Genomic DNA, 15,802 nt, shown 5'->3' with positions numbered 1-15,802 from the left:
AATGCACAGGCATTTCTTTCAGTGTATGATCACTCATTATCTATTTTTTCTTTAAAGAATTTCAATTTAAAAAAATTACATTACTTATATTAAAGTAATGCTGAGAGGCCCCGAAAAGGTTCCAAGTTTTGTTGCACAAGGAACTGCACAAATGTATGGGTAGTAATTTGTCCTTGTCCTAAAGACTGATGTTAACCAAAAAAGCCTGCATTATAGGTGAGAATTTAAGGATGTGAGCTTGCGAGATGATCTATGTGGATGGATCCCCATGTCCAGTGTAGGTGAGAGGCTTCAAGGAGCCAGCTCTCAGACCCAAGAGATAACTAGTGAATCCTATTAACCGGGAGAAAAAAGGGGGGACTCAGTCTTCTCCGACTGAGGTACCCTTCCTGTATACCCTCGTTCCCCCTCATAAGGGAAGGGTGAGAGCATTCAGAGATGGGCTGAATCCTAGCAGTTAGGCTGAAGGGGACCAACCCTGAATATTGGTTATTTGGCAAGGGGCCTTTTAACATTGCACTGCGCTCAAGTAGATGCCTGGTATTTGGGGGTAGGTGGGGTGGAGCCCCTTCCATTAAAATTAAAAGTAAAATAAATAAAGTTGCAGCCCTTCTCCTTTTCAATCCATCCCTACATCTATGTTTCATTCACCTGCATGTCCTGATGTGCTATGTCATGGTTGAAAATTTACAGCTGTGATTCTGCAAGATTGTCTCTTAGGATGGATTCCCATGTGGGCAGAGGTCTCTGCCTACTCAGACTAACTTACTGGATGGGGATCTAAATGAATAAGTCAGGTAATAAGTTATGATTCGCACAGCAGCTACAACTCAGCCTATCTGCACATGGCTAAAGTGTACCTTTTAACATCATGACCAGTAATATTACAAATGAAAAAGAGAAATAAGTTACAGTTGCTGTGGGAACCATTACTCAGTGCTTTCATTTCACTTTTGCTATGAGCAAATCTTCCAGCCTATACACTTTCAAATGGGGATGGGGGGGAATATCTGTTGGGAGGAGGTTTGAATTCTGAGTTTCTGCAGAGTGTCCAATTTACTTACTTCATTAATTAAACTGGTCATCAAAAGAAATACACACAATCTCCACCCTTACATTAAGCATTTTTTTTTCCTTTGTGGGTCTTCTAATCTTCACCAACTTCCTCAGAAATTATAGATGCCCTCCCAGCCTTTCTGCTTCTGGGATTTTATTGGTGATTTTCTCCTTCCTTCTTTGCCTCTTCTGCTTCAATTTCATGACTTCTCTCCCCCTCCTCACTCCCATCTATGCTGTTGCTCCCATCCACAGCTTTTGCCTAGAACAATACTGCCAGCCTGAAACTGACACAAGCCTAGTCAGTTTCACTTTCTTGGCATGATGAAAGCACTGTAGGCAGATCTTGCAAAATGCACTCAACTAATTACCAGCAGTGCTTAAGGAACTGGCCCATAGTTTAAACTTTCGTGTGTGTATGTGTATGTATAGCTAACATTTTCAACAGTGGTTAATTTTGAGTGATTCCATTTCTGGACACCCAATTTGACAAGTTTTCAGAAGTACTGTGTAACAAGACTGAAATCAAACACTATCAGCAGATGATGATCTAGTGGGGAAAATGTTATGCTTGTTTTGCTGAACTCCCTGTTGCAGATATTTTGCTAACTCAATCAGGTATTAAGGAGAGAAGAGTGACACTCTAGAGATGAGGTGGGCTATGCAGTCCTTGGATAGGAACTTGGGGAGCCTGGTGAAAAGGCTTTGGCTGGATTTTGTGTTTCAGCAGGAGTTATTTGGGTGAATAAACCAAACTGCAGGAAGATGGGTAAAGCTTTGACCTGCTGAAGCTACTGAAAACATGTTTCCATCACTTTTGTTCTGCTGCTGCTCCTTCTGTTGTCAGTGTGGGGACGTGTGTGTAGGGGCAGCAATGCCAGCACAAACACTGCCTTTGGGATTGTGCTGTAGGAGAATATTTAAATTGTGAATAGACTATATTGGGTATCAATGGGATACTTGCAATCTTCAGCCAGCCTTGAATCCCACTAAATTTTAATTTCTTGACCTTTGAACATTATATTTACAAACATAACTGCCTCAGCATTGCAGTGGATCTAGGGCATGATGATGGATGGAGTCAGCGGAAGAATCTAGATAGATATCTTTTTACCATTGTGTGGCAACTGATTTCAACAGAAATACGTAATTATGAAATACGTTATTCAAAGTGCAAGAATGAATTTGCTGCAGTCCAAGATACACATGAAGGATGCTAATTCCCTGAAGAATTACAATCTAGAAACATATTACAAAATCTAGAATCTAACGTAGTTCTAAGCCTTCACATACATTAGACCAAATCTGAACTGAGAATCACTAGGAACCATTGCTCCAAATGCTGTGGTCAATGGCACCCCATGCAACCTTATTAGAAATTAAAGGAATTGCAAAGGGTGTAACTCAGCACAGAATTTGGCCATATCAAGGGAGGCCAAATTCTGCTCTGGGATGCATACACACAGCTTCCTTTAAAGTTAACTAGAGGCTCAGGTGTAGTTGCAGAACAAGCATTTGGTCTGTGTAATTTGCCAGCTACTACCATTTTAGTACAGTCATATTTCTCATTTCTGATCAGGTATAAGGACACATTTTAACTCTTCATTATCTCCCAGTTCATAATGATAATAGCAAAGGTACCAAACACAAGCAAATAGTAATTCAGAACCCTCATATTATTGGGTTGTTTTTTTCTCTCCTCACGTCAGGGAAGCCCTATTTTTTTCAACTGTGCATTCAAAATAAATAAATCATAATTCTGTTAAAATGTTCTGAAAAAATGCTAACTCTCAAAGACTATTCAGCAGCAGCAGACAAACTCAAATCCTAGCAGCTGCTGAATCGTCCCTCTTTAATCTATAAAGCTTCCCGCAGGCTTTTCTGCATTTTTTGTTCATTCACATTTTGGGTGATTTAACAGATCATCCTCTTTAAAAAACAACAGCAAATTCTCAAAGAGACACTTGCAATGATCCCTTCAGGCTGACGCTACACACATACACCCAGCTGCACTGAGATCCGCACACAGGCAGAGACCCAGAGCTGGTGACAACAACTTCCTCATTCCTGGTGGGGAAGGAGGAGGACAACCATCACAGCCGTTTTTTTGGGCTGGAGGTCCCAAACCCACCCGCCCTCCTGCAGCTGCCACCGTAGAAGCAGCCCAGGGCATTCCTGTGATTGCTCACCATCCACACAATGCAGAGCGATTCCTGCTTTCCCTCCGGCTTCCAAGCCGAGAGGGAAGGGAGGCGACATGCCAGCAGGAGGGAGGAGTGACCTGCAGCTAGGTACCAGCTGGGACAGCAATGCGATTTCTGGGGGGAGGGCTTCAAACACTGGCTTGACCCCACGGCGCGGGGTGCAGGGAAAGCCCAGGGCCGTGCCGCCCCTTACCCTAGGCTCTGCAGCTCCTCTAGCACTTCTTCTTGCTCCTCGGGGAGGACCCTCATGCCTCGGCTCATCTTCGCGCCTCCTCCCGGCTCTGCTTTTCCCATCCGCACCACCTGCTGCTCGCGCCCCGCCGCGCGCGGGAAGGGAAGGCAGAGACAGGGGACTCCCTGCCCCGGCTCCCGCTCCCCGGGCAGCGGCAGCGGAGACGCTCCCCAAGAGCAGCAACCTGCTGCTGCAGGGCGAGCGAGCCGAATGAGGAAGTGAGAGCGGGTCCCTCCCTGCACCTAACCACCCTGCCAAGCCGCCTGCGAGGCGCGGGCAGGGAAGGAAGAGCCCGGGGAATGCAGCTGGCCCGGCCAGCGCGCGCTGCGCTGCGCTGCCCTGTGTGGAAGGTGTTGTGCCTCTAGCCGAGGAGGTGGAGGAAGGCTTGTGGCTAAGGAGCAAGCCTAGGCAACTCCCCGCCTCTAAACAGCCTTTTCTCTGCCTCCTAATTTTCTGTGACACCGCCCCGTCGGAGACCTGGAGTGGCCCTTCCGCACTCCAGGAACCGAGTAAGCGGTGGGCTGGTCCTAGGCTGAGTTAACGTGACAGACACACGTCCAGTACTTGTCAATTGTGCAGTTTACCTAGCTCAGCGTGTAGCTCTCGGTTGCAATCATTGTGTTTGGGAAAGGGAGTATTGATCTTCCCCTGACTCCAATGAGTTGTCTCCCTGATGGAACAGATCATTTTTCAGATAGTTTGTGGTTTGGATGGGCAGTGGCCCAGCTCGGCTGCTTTCTATAAACTGTGCTCTTAGGACAGCGGAATTGCAAGACTGGGTCAGGCCTGAGGGCCATCTCTGACAGGTGGCCAGTACCTGGATGTTTCAGAGGAAGATGTAAGAACCCTGCAGTAGGTAGATGGGGGGTAATTTCGCCTCCTCCTTCTTCCCTCCCCCCATTATTATGGCATATTAAGGTGTCATTCCAGTCTCTAATAGTTAGAGATTGGCTTAATCGTAAAGCATAAAGTTTAATATCCTGTCCCAAATTTTTGCACGACTTAATTATAACTTTTTGTGATTGTGTCATTCCCACTGGAAACAAAATATAAAAAAACGCACCTGAAAAGATTCAGGCTTATTGTATTATGCAGGCCTTCCTGACATTTTTTTTCCTATTGTGAATGTAAGCTCATGCTTCCCAATGTTTATCTGACTTGTAAGTGTGTCATATAATAATCTGTAAACATTACATAAATGTTTGCAGATGTCATAAAAATGAGTTAAAATCTTGGTTTACACATAATAGTCTTTTATTTAACATGCTAATGTAAATGTTGATAACAAAATGACACACTTTTCCTTACCCATAACAGCTGTGATTGACACTGCTGCATAAATTACAGTTGCCCTTAAACTGGTTTTAAAAGCATTACACTTTTTTTTCTGCAGTGAAAAAAGGGGCTGGCCTTTTATAGGGGATGGTAAATTCACAGACAGCAAATCTAAGGCTTAATAAACCAACAGTTAAATTCCTCTGTAAATATGCCTTTTTTACATGAGTGTAACATGCCAATGATAGCATTTGCAGATCCGATGATAAGATTGCTAGCTACTTTCTTAGCCTGTGTATTAGTGTTTTGAATCCATGCTCAGAGAATGTCTAGATTTAGAGTGTGCCAATTAAGTGCTGCCCTGAGGGTGGGACGCAGTCACCCTGCTTCAGGGGGAGGTCCCAAAGCGGCTGTGCCTCAGAAACACAATCCTTCCATGAGTGACAAGTGTGCAGGGGATGTATGCAGGCTGCACTATCCTTGACAATGGTGTTGTGAGAGGCTACCGGTGTGGTGCTTCTGTTTTCTCCTGTTGATATCACTTGGCTGCGTGCGTGTGTTCCCTCTGTGTGCTGCCCCAGCTCTGCGCAGATAGCTGACACAGCAGACCCGATGAGAATCCCCAATAACCACAGAGTCTACTAAGATACAAAGGCACCTCGGCCAGGTTTATTGCGATCTCGGACACAATTGCAGTTCCCCGTAGATTACTTAGTCTACCGGGCATACTACTAATAGATGCCTCTTGGCAAGGACCCGGCTCAGTGGCGGGACTTTCCACTGCCCCCGTGGCCGGACAAAGACACCACCCCAGGGACACATTCTTATACACAGGTACAAACAAGTTACACATCACTCCTGACGTATTGAGGTGCAACCCCTCTACGTAGCAAGGTATAACCCCTCTATGCAGTAAGGTGCCGCCTCGCACCTTGTACCTGTTGGTTCGATCAAAACAACTCTATCCATCATTTTACCCTTTTGCCCCTGTCATTGGGATGGGTCGGCCTGTTCCATGTTATCTGTGGAATGTTCCGGTATGGTATGTCTTGGTACCATGTTTATACTGTAACTATGCTAAATGAATATGTATTTCTGCAACATCAGCCCTTTCCTTGCCAACTTCTGTGAGCAGGGCCTGCCTTTTGCTCACAGCTTAACTTTGCTTTCTATGCTAGCAAAGCCTTGACCATTACTTTAGTTTGGTTCAGGCCTCATACTGGGCCTTCATTAGGCCTTTACTATGTTGCCTTCACTTACTACAAATGGTACAGCTTGATAACCTGCACCTGACCCACTCTGGCTGCTTATTAGGGAATTAGAACATGTAATTCACTACCAGTGTGGCTCCACAGGGGGTAATGCCAGCCATCATGTCACTCAGAGCTTGGACGTATGATGTGGTGGTAAAAACACCTGCGGCCTCTCTATGCTACATCTTCTAATGTTACTACCACCCGTGGAGAATGGGCGGCCGACAGGAGACTTGATGATTACCTGTTCTATTCATTTCCTCTGGGGCATCTGGCATTGGCCACTGTGGGAAGACAGGATACTGGCTAGACGGACATTTCGTCTGACCCAGTGTGGCTGTTCTTATGTAGCTGGTCCAGTGATGAATTACAAGTTTACATTTCCTAATGTAAATAAGTCCTGTCAGGTGGTTTCTGGGGAGAGGTGGGAGATGGAAATAGTCTGGATTCATCTCCTTCCGGCCCATCATTACTGCTACATTTGCGTGATGTGTATCCCCAGCGATGCACAAAGGGAACAGTCTTTTTTCCTGTTACTGCTACCTCCTTACCTTCCCCATTCATACCCATCACCAATATATCTTCTCAAGGCTATCCTGAAGTCTCTCCTCCACACACAATTCCACATCTACCTGTTAGCAGATTTGGGATTTATCCTCTGAAGTCTGCAGAGAAAGGGGCAGGCCTGCTGATTGCCTCCTGAAGATGTCAATGGCCCTGTGGGTTTAGTAGATTATCAGGCCTCCTCCATCTCAAGAAGATAATATCAAGTATTCTTTGAGGCGGAGGCGGCGAAAGTAGGCTTCCAGATCACCGCAGAACTGTATCATGTTCGTGGGGGTGCTGGGGCAAAAAGAGAGGCCCCGAGATAGGACAGACTCTTCTGCTGGGTTGAGTGTGTAGCTGGATAAATTGACGATATCAAGTAGTGAGAGCCACAGAGTGAGGGGAGTTGTGTGAGGACTGAGCCTCATGGGATGTGGTTTTCATAGCTTCAGAAAATCAACTACCCGATGTTTAATCAAGCCCAAGAACCTTTAACATTTCTCCATTGCTGATGTTTGTTCAGTTTTTCAAAGCTGTTGTTAGTTTTCGTGGATGTTCTTATGATTTTTACAGTGTAGTGGCTGCACCGTGTGCATCTTTTTATGTGTTTAAGGCAATGTTTCTGCTGAATTTTCTGGGTGTTATGTATTTTTTCAGTGCTTTTTAAACTGTTTTTATTCATGCACTTATATTTTATACACTTTGAATATGCAGATACTGACAAATTCTTGTCTTTGTTACGCCACTTTGTTAATGTGAAAATCTTTCAATGAACCTGTTATGTTCATGATATAGAAACAGAGAAAATAGCAAAAAGCATAAAATACTCTTTCTGGGAGGCTGAATTGTAGTAGTACTTTATTTCTTAAAATACGGAACTTTTACATACAAGAATCAAAAACAGAGAGAGAGAGAAAATAAGCTGCTTCTTAAGGCAGAGAGGCATAACTTAACCCACCTTGCTGCAGGCTGGCTCCTTTCAAACTGACTGCTGATAGACTCAGATTGTACACTTCTCTGCAGAGCCCCTTAGTCTACAAGCAGGACTAGGAAATCCCCAGAGAATTTTAAGTGATAGTTTACAAGTTTAACACAGATTTCAAATGCACAACCGAACCAAAAATTGCTTGTAGCAAATACTTCAATGTAATACACTCAGTCTGAAATTTGCACCTTATACCCATTGTTGAGTGAGTGGTATATACTTAAAAGAGTGAGCAGAACTGGTATGGACTTTTCTGATATACACAGTAACGTGAATAGCACATGCTGTTACTGTGTATTGGTCAAACATGAAAGGTTGGCAAGAACAGCTTGGTGCCCTGCTAACTAAAGATTCATAGATTATAGGCCACAAGGGAACACTGTGTCCTCTTCTATAACACAGGCCAGAGAACTTCCCTGAATTCATTCCAGAGCAGATCTTTCAGAAAAACATCCAGTCTTGATTTTAAAAGTGAACCTATTAATATTATGTTGCATATAACCAAAAATTCAGAATATATTCAGGCACAACCATCCAATAGTTGCAAATCCCCCCCAGAATCCCATTTTATTTGGAGGATTATCCCTTGGAAAAAAATACGTAATGTTGACAACTATGCCTATTTACATATTCAGTGACTCCAGAGATCACCACACTTCCTTCCTCTTCTCCCCCCCTATCAAACTCAAACAGTTCCTGAACTTATGAATTTACCAGTGTATCCTGGTTAAACTCACCAGACCTTTGTATTTTTGAGTGGTGGTTCTGCAGAGCCCCACTCTGTGTCCTACCTTTAGACTGCCTTGCTCATTTGTTGATTTGGGACTTTATCCTTACATCTTCTGTCAACCTTCCTTTCGTTTCACATCAGGGCTTGCTTTGCCATATTAAGAAGCTGTACATTAAAGATATGCAAACATCCTCCCAACGGTTGCTATTTGCGTGTGAAAGCAAAATATCATGTGTATGAAAAGGTCATGCTCTTTGTCTTGGCACTGATTTCTCAAAAATAAAATATGCACTAAAATGAAACTAGTATAGAACAATTTATTTGATTTGCAATGAAGGCCTACTTCTTTGTTGCTCTTTGTGTTACAGATTAATCATTTTAGAAGGAAAGAACTTTCGTGACCTCAGTGATGGCTAATGCTCTGAAATATTTTCCACGGGTTAGGCAGGAATTGTTTGCTGGTTGTACCTATAACTCTTGCTCTCTCTGCCTGCAATGTGCCACCTTCTCTCATTGACTGTACATCTCATATCAAAACAAATTCTGCCCCAGATACCATTTTGGCTGGTTCAAATGAGCTTGCTTGTTAGCTTTCCATAGGTTGATATTGGTCATAGTGGGAGATGCTTTTTCCCAGCACATCTTTGTAGCTTTTTTATCCACTAAAAAGTTCACTAGATAACATTTCCTTTGGGAGCCTGGAACTGTAATCCATACATTTCTTTCAGGCAATCATAGATATTTTTGACATCTTCATTGTCCTTTTGAACTTGATTTTTTTTCTTTCCTGTCCTACCAGCTTCCTTACTTCTATCAAAGTTTGCAGAGATGGTTGAAATGACCTTTTTATTTCTTTTTTTTTCTTTTCTTTTTTTCTCCATGGCTGGGTTATCTCATTTTGAGAAAAAGAAAGGTGCAAATAAAAATTTCTCTTTAGTTGAAAAAAGACTAAAAGAAGAAATTTAATAAAATCCAAACAACAAACCATCACAAGCCTTTTAAAGGGCTTTACCAACTGTATCACAAATCAGCATAAAAGCTCATAGCTCAATGCTCATAGCTTGAGACAGGCTTTTATAAGCTCTTGTGTTCTATGTAGCAATGCCTCTTGGTTAGGGTTACCATATTAAAGGTTTTTAAAAAGAGGACACTCCATGGGACCCTGGGCCTGCCCCTTCCCACCCCCCGCCCCCCCCCCCCTCTGCCCCTTCCCCAAAGTCCCCGCCCCAACTCCGCCCCCTCCCCTGAGCGCCCTGCATTCCCCCTCCTCCTCCCTCCCAGCCACGCGAAAAAGGCTGCCCGAGTGCTACCAGCTTCACGGTTTGCCGGGCAGCCCCCAGACCTCCAGACCCTGCGCCTCGGGCCGGGCGCTTTCCCAGCGCAGCCAGAGCCTGGGAGGGGAAGCGCCCGGCTGGAGGCGTAGGATCTGGGGGCTGCCCGGCAAACCGTGAAGCCGGTAGCGCTGGGGCAGCTCCGCTCTTCAGCTGCACAGCTGAGATGTCTGGGGGGAGCTGCAGGCGGATTCTCCCGCTACACCTCAGCTCGCAGCCTGCCGGAGCCACTCAGGTAAGCAGGGGACTGGGGCAGGGATGCCGGCATTTTCCCGGACATGTTTGGCTTTTTGGCAATTCCCCCCAGACGGGGATTTGAGCACCAAAAAGCCGGACATGTCCGGGAAAATCCGGACATATGGTAACCCTACTCTTGGTAGGTGAATGTTCCCTAGCTGTCAAGCTCAGCTCATTTTAGAGAAGTTGCTTCCTCCTACTTGGCATGTAAATTTCTCTTCATACAGAAAAAACAAACAAACTTGCATGTAGTGCCTATTGGTTGTCACTCTAATCAACTACATCTAATAATTCTTAAAATCACATTCTTCACTTGAACCAATTACAGACACACCAGGAACTGAAAGGCCATGTGACTGCTAAACTACATTTCCCAGAATACCACAGGCTCTAGGGTCAGGGTTCATTCCTCATTCCCAGATACATAAGCTGCTGCCACTCAGCAATTAGTGTATGGAGAAGACTGGTAGGAAAGGGTAATGTTCCAGCTCACTGGTCAGCCTGAAGCATAGTTCAAACATATGAACATCATCAACAGAAACAACCAAAGAAGGTACTGTTTTGATGATGAAGGCATAGTTTGGTTGCATCCCTCCTCTTTCCCCTGTCCCCACTATGTGCTCAGCTTCATAAGTCTTTCTTTTTCCTCAGAAATGATCCCTTAAATAATTCTCCCTTTGATACTCAAATAGCCATGGAAATTATAGCCATGGAAATTTAAACACTTTCCCCTGCCCCCCAACACAACCTCTGTCTCAGAGTAGTACTTGCATATTTCACATTCACCTCATAAGAAAAACAAAACTTAAAGTCTGCTGGCCTGCAAATTGGGGGGAGGGGAGAATCATGCACCCCATAAACATAGTAGCAGTGCCCTTTGTTTCCTGTCTTAAGTATTTTTATTGTTATTCCATGCAGCAGTAGGGCACCCTAATTATGGCAGGCTTTAAATCCTGATAGATACTCTCTAATTAGAAGCTCCCATGCTCCATAGACTCCTGAAGTCTTTGCCTCAAGATTGGATGTCTTTCTAAAAAGTATGCTAACTAGGTGAGGGTCTATGGCTTGTGTTATGCAGGAATTCAGACTAGACAATTATAATGGCCCCTTCTGGCCTTAAACTTTATGAAACAGTTGTTTAAAGTTGTTTGGAATAATTTCAGTTAACTTTAGAATGAACAACAACTAATTATTAAACGTATATAATAGAAGTTTATCAACATTCACGGATGTAATAGGAAATAATTAGGAGATACATTCTGCTCCCATTTATACTGCTGTAAAGGTGGGCTTCAGTTGCAGTAGACTTATGACTGTAATACAACGCAGAATCTGCTTTATATAGTTGTTAACCTGATAAACATGTTAAAGGGATACTATCAATTTAAAAATCTCATTTAAAACCACTTATTGCCTCTTATTAATAATGCTTTAGATAATTGAAACTGAGAGAATTTGAAAACTCTCATGTACTTATCACCATTTATGCTGGTTTATTTTTTCATTTCACTCCTCTTAAGCAATGTAAGTAGACTCATCAGGTTCAAGATCACTTGTACTAGCACAATGCAGTAATATTTGTGTTGTAAACACCAAAAGGGAATGTTTTCATCCAGACAAACTTCTTGACATAAAAAAAATATTTCTGAGTCATGAGGTCCTTGCTCAGTTTTTACTCAGTCAATGAAAGTTTTGCTCAAATAGGGGCTGAGCCAAAATCTGAAAATTTTGCATCTCTAGATTTGTCCCTGTCAGATCAAATTTGAGGTTTTAAATACACTGAAGTTGCCATAACTTGTGAGTATTCTATATCTTACTTCTAAATATATAACTCTATCCTTGTGCAATCTTGATTAGTTCAATAGGGTTGTCTGGGTGTAACTGAGGACAGAATCTGGTCTGATCACTCATGGTGGTGATTTGATGTTTGTTTTTTCCCCAAATCCATCATTCTGCTGAAGAGAAATGTCTCTGGCACATCTAAGACATAGTTGAAGACAAGCTAATGGGAGTTTTGTGTGCCCTCTACTGGCTCTGAAACGGTTAACTAACCACCTCTTATCATGCTGATGAGCATACAACAGAGGGATTAGACCTTAAGCAAGGCTTAGAAAGATTAGATATTTATGGGTAAATGTTGGTAAACATCACTTTCACTGTACATACACAAACCAATGGGAAAAAAATGTTTCCATCAATGATAATTGATAGGCAAAATAAGAAAATGCTGCTTTAGAACTTATTAGAGCTTGCTTTAAGGTTATTTACTTTGTATATTTTGATATGGGATGCTACCAATTTGTGTTTTATTAGTTATAAAGCTTTAACTTTTTCTAATCTTAATGTCTACTGACATTGAATAATTGTCTGACCCCCCCCCCATAATTTCCTGTAATTGTGGAAATTTAAATTGATTAAAAAATAAACTGTTATCTGTCAAAATTATATAAAAAGACTGAATTTTGCCAAGCCAGCGTTAAGGCACTCCCCCTCCAGCCCCTGAGAAAGTAAACAAAAATGGGTTGTTAATGTCAAGCTCCAGCAGCATTACTGAGTGGAAAAGTCTGTTTGCAAGATAAAAAGAGACAAAATTGCTAGGAAAATAAAATGCATGTTTAGACTTCCAAATGGTTTGATACAGGAGTAGATTAAAGCACACTGACCAGGTAACTTGTAGTGCACAGCAGCAGGGTCCACATAGTACACAGCAGGTTAGTGCAGGGTAATATTTACATCCCATCTTGCTGCGAACTTAGTGTCTCTATAGACTAGCTCTGAGAGTATTTCAAATCATGGAGTAAAACTGTTAAAATAGAAAACAAGTAAAGCTCTGAACAGTTTCACGCCTGCTTGAGAAACTTTCTTTAGTTTTGCCAAAAGAACAAATTAGAGTCTTGGGATCTGATTCTGCAGCCCCCTTACATGAGCAATTCCCATTAAGTCAATAGGAGTCACCCATGTGGAACAGCTGCAGAATCAGACCATAATCCTAAAATAAGTACATTAAGTGGAGCATTCTGAGGGACCTAAAGATAAATAAGGTAAAAGGAAGCTTCTCTTTAGTAGCAGAATAGTTTAGTAAATGTGTAATTGTCTCTAGCATGGGGATGCTCATCTTATGTGTAGGTTAATTAACTCTGCTACTGCAGTTACCATCCATATGGCCCCAGCTCTCCAGACCTTATCATCAGGCCCCCGCCCCACAGGCCTTCCCGGCTGCCCCCTTCAGATCACCTGAGCCGGCAGCACAACATGTAGCTGGTCCACCTCTGAACCGCACCTAGGAAACATCCATACGTGCTCATGCGCCACACCCTTCGCTTCCTCACCCTTGTGTCCTGCCCCGACACCCCGTGGTGGGAGCCTCCTATCACCGATGGAGGAAGAGGAGCCCCAGTGGGCCAGTCCATATTCCACCCTGGTCCTACAGCCTGCCGTGGACATTAGTTGGTGGCTCCTTCATGGAGCTGTGAGCATGGGTGTGTAAGGGGCATGGTTCATCACCTCTCCCAACACCTGCCCCTTCTGTGTGGAGAGGGAGACTCTGGCACACATCTACATTGAGTGACCAGGTTGCAGCCCCTTTTCCAGCTCCTCCAAAACCTTCTCCTTCTGGCTGCACTTTTCCCCGCACCTCCTGATCTATGCACACCCTATCCATGGCCCCACAAAGTCATGAGATCCTTGTTAATCTCCACCTGGAATTGGCCAAGGTGGCAAGCCACCATACCAGGAGAAAGAAGCGGGACATGAAGGTGCTCTGCAACTTCTATTTCCGAGCCTATTTCTGCTCCTCCCTGAAGTCATGTCTCTGGATGGAGTTCCTCTGGGCCGTGTCCACTGGTTCCCCGGATACCTTCAAGGAGCAGTGGGTGCTGACTGGGATTCTGTGCTCGGTATCCCCCTCTGGATCCCTGCTTTTGAACCTGTGACCCTCGCTCTTGTCCCTGTTTTTCATTTGTTATCCCCTGTAATGTTTTGATGCTTGGGTCCAGTGGCTCCTCCCCTGAGGCTGGCGGGGGCCTTTAGATGTGGTTGGGCTTGTGCCCACCCCTCCCCAGAGGCTCAATAGGTACTGTCCATATGGCTGCATGGATGTAACTGAAGGCAGAATTTGGCTCTTGTGTTTCATTGGCATAGTCTAGATTCTCATATCTGTAAATCCATGAGAAGTCTGACAGATCTTACCTTTCTCCAACTTCAAAGGCTAGGTTCAAATAGCATAGAGAATATATACTTAAGTTATCAAACTTCATGGCCTATTTTTTATGCAACATTGGCTTATTGAACTTTTAACTCTGGGACAAATTGCATGAGCAATAGGTGCTGACTGATTGTTTTTCCTAAATAAAGTTATGGTTTGTCAACAAATGTAACATCCCGCAACATTCAATGGTTTACATTAATTACAATGTTATATCAAAGAGTACTGTTCATAAACTGAGTTTAAAAAAAAAAAAAAAAAAAAAGGATGTAAATTTATTTCCGAAGACAATGATATTGGCTTAAATGCCTCCTCACTTCTGGAGGGACATGGGTTAATGTGCTGCTTACATCTGTGTAATTGAAACCCAGAAGGCACCAAGCAAGATTTATGGACACAAGGCATTTTCCAAAGTGGTGTTGACAGCTCGGTTCATTGCCAGTTGCTTATTTAAAGGTACAAATGCCCTCTGGCATGAAAGTCTTCTAAAAAGAAAAAGATCCTAATCTTATACAGCATGCAAATGTTTCACTGTAAATATTTCATAGACTTTATTCAACCCAATTTGTGTTTAATGCATTGCTTACTGTGTATTTTGATTGATCCTTTTCTCTCTGTCCTTCAGCAGCAAATGATATGAGTGATGTATTTACAAGCCATTGGCAGTTTCATCTTCCATTTGAGTTGAGGCATTTTGGTGACTCTAAAAACCAGTATTTTGTCACATTAACACCCTGTACTGACCACCTATCAGGCTGCTAGTTATAAATAGAGATCCTCTCTAGAGGTATAGTCTTAAATAGGACAGCCATCTGTGAGAATTACACGGCATGATCCTTGCATGTCTATTACTTGGCAGTTGCTATTGATTTTGCTTTTGAAGAGAAGAGGCAGGAAGTATGCATTTCGTTACTGTGTACAATGTGCTTTGCCAGTTAATATTAAAACTCCCAATAAATGAAGGAAGCAAGTGCACTGCTTTTTGCTGAGCAGAGGGACACATTTAAGCAACCTCAGAGGCATTATTTGAATAGCTGGTGGAGTGGGAGAGGTAGGCAATCGTGACATATACTGATCCAATTCTTTCTTAGCACATGAGCTATATATGCTGCTAATAGTGTCATCTTCACGTTTTAAACTGAAAGTATGTAATTGTTGCAACTTTTCACTTTTCCTACACCAATTTGTAGACATTTGTGTAACCAAGTGGCACAGCAGGTGGTATTCCCCCCAGAAAATCTATTGTGACCAAGCACCTTCTCATGGTTATTTATTGTAACACAGACTACAACAGCTGCACTCAAGTCCCATGTGATATACATGTTGGGTCTCTGCCAGCATGTCAGTCCATCAAGTCCTTTATTTTTATATAGCGCCTTTCATAGTAGCAATCTTGCTCCTCTTCACAAAAGTTATAATTAGACCTTCAAAACCAGTTCAGATAAACAAAAATCCAATTTTACAAATCCCCAAACTGATTCAAATGAGACCATGATAGCTCAGGAGACTTGGTTTTGATGTGCCCTTGTCACCATTGCTGTGACATAGCAGAGTAGCTCTGCTTTGGTTAGTGACAATGCTGCTTTTTGTAATGGCTCCATTTTATGGTCCCAGAGTTCATCCCTGGGAATGGAATTAAAGTCACTTAGTTCACAAGGGATGAATATAGTTAATTCTACTTGCAATGTAGCAGTCATGGTTATATTAACTAAAATGGAGTGGGTTTTATCTCTTTGTTCTGTTTAAAAC

The 15,802-nt window shown here is 43.1% G+C and overlaps 1 protein-coding gene across 1 annotated transcript in view; it reads right to left on the bottom strand.

The window, feature by feature from the left end:
• The window catches only part of DAPP1 (dual adaptor of phosphotyrosine and 3-phosphoinositides 1), a 51,089-nt gene extending 47,220 nt beyond the window's left edge, over window positions 1-3,869 (bottom strand). Inside the window, exon 1 of the mRNA XM_034771245.1 lies at window positions 3,454-3,869. Coding sequence (XP_034627136.1) covers window positions 3,454-3,554 — 101 coding nt within the window. The 5' untranslated portion in view covers window positions 3,555-3,869. The remainder of the gene's footprint in view (window positions 1-3,453) is intronic.
• Window positions 3,870-15,802: the final 11,933 nt, after the last annotated feature.

The sequence above is a fragment of the Trachemys scripta genome, chromosome 5 (genome assembly GCF_013100865.1).
Source record: "Trachemys scripta elegans isolate TJP31775 chromosome 5, CAS_Tse_1.0, whole genome shotgun sequence".
In the NCBI taxonomy this organism is placed as follows: domain Eukaryota; kingdom Metazoa; phylum Chordata; order Testudines; family Emydidae; genus Trachemys; species Trachemys scripta.
This window is presented reverse-complemented; position numbering and strand designations above follow the sequence as displayed.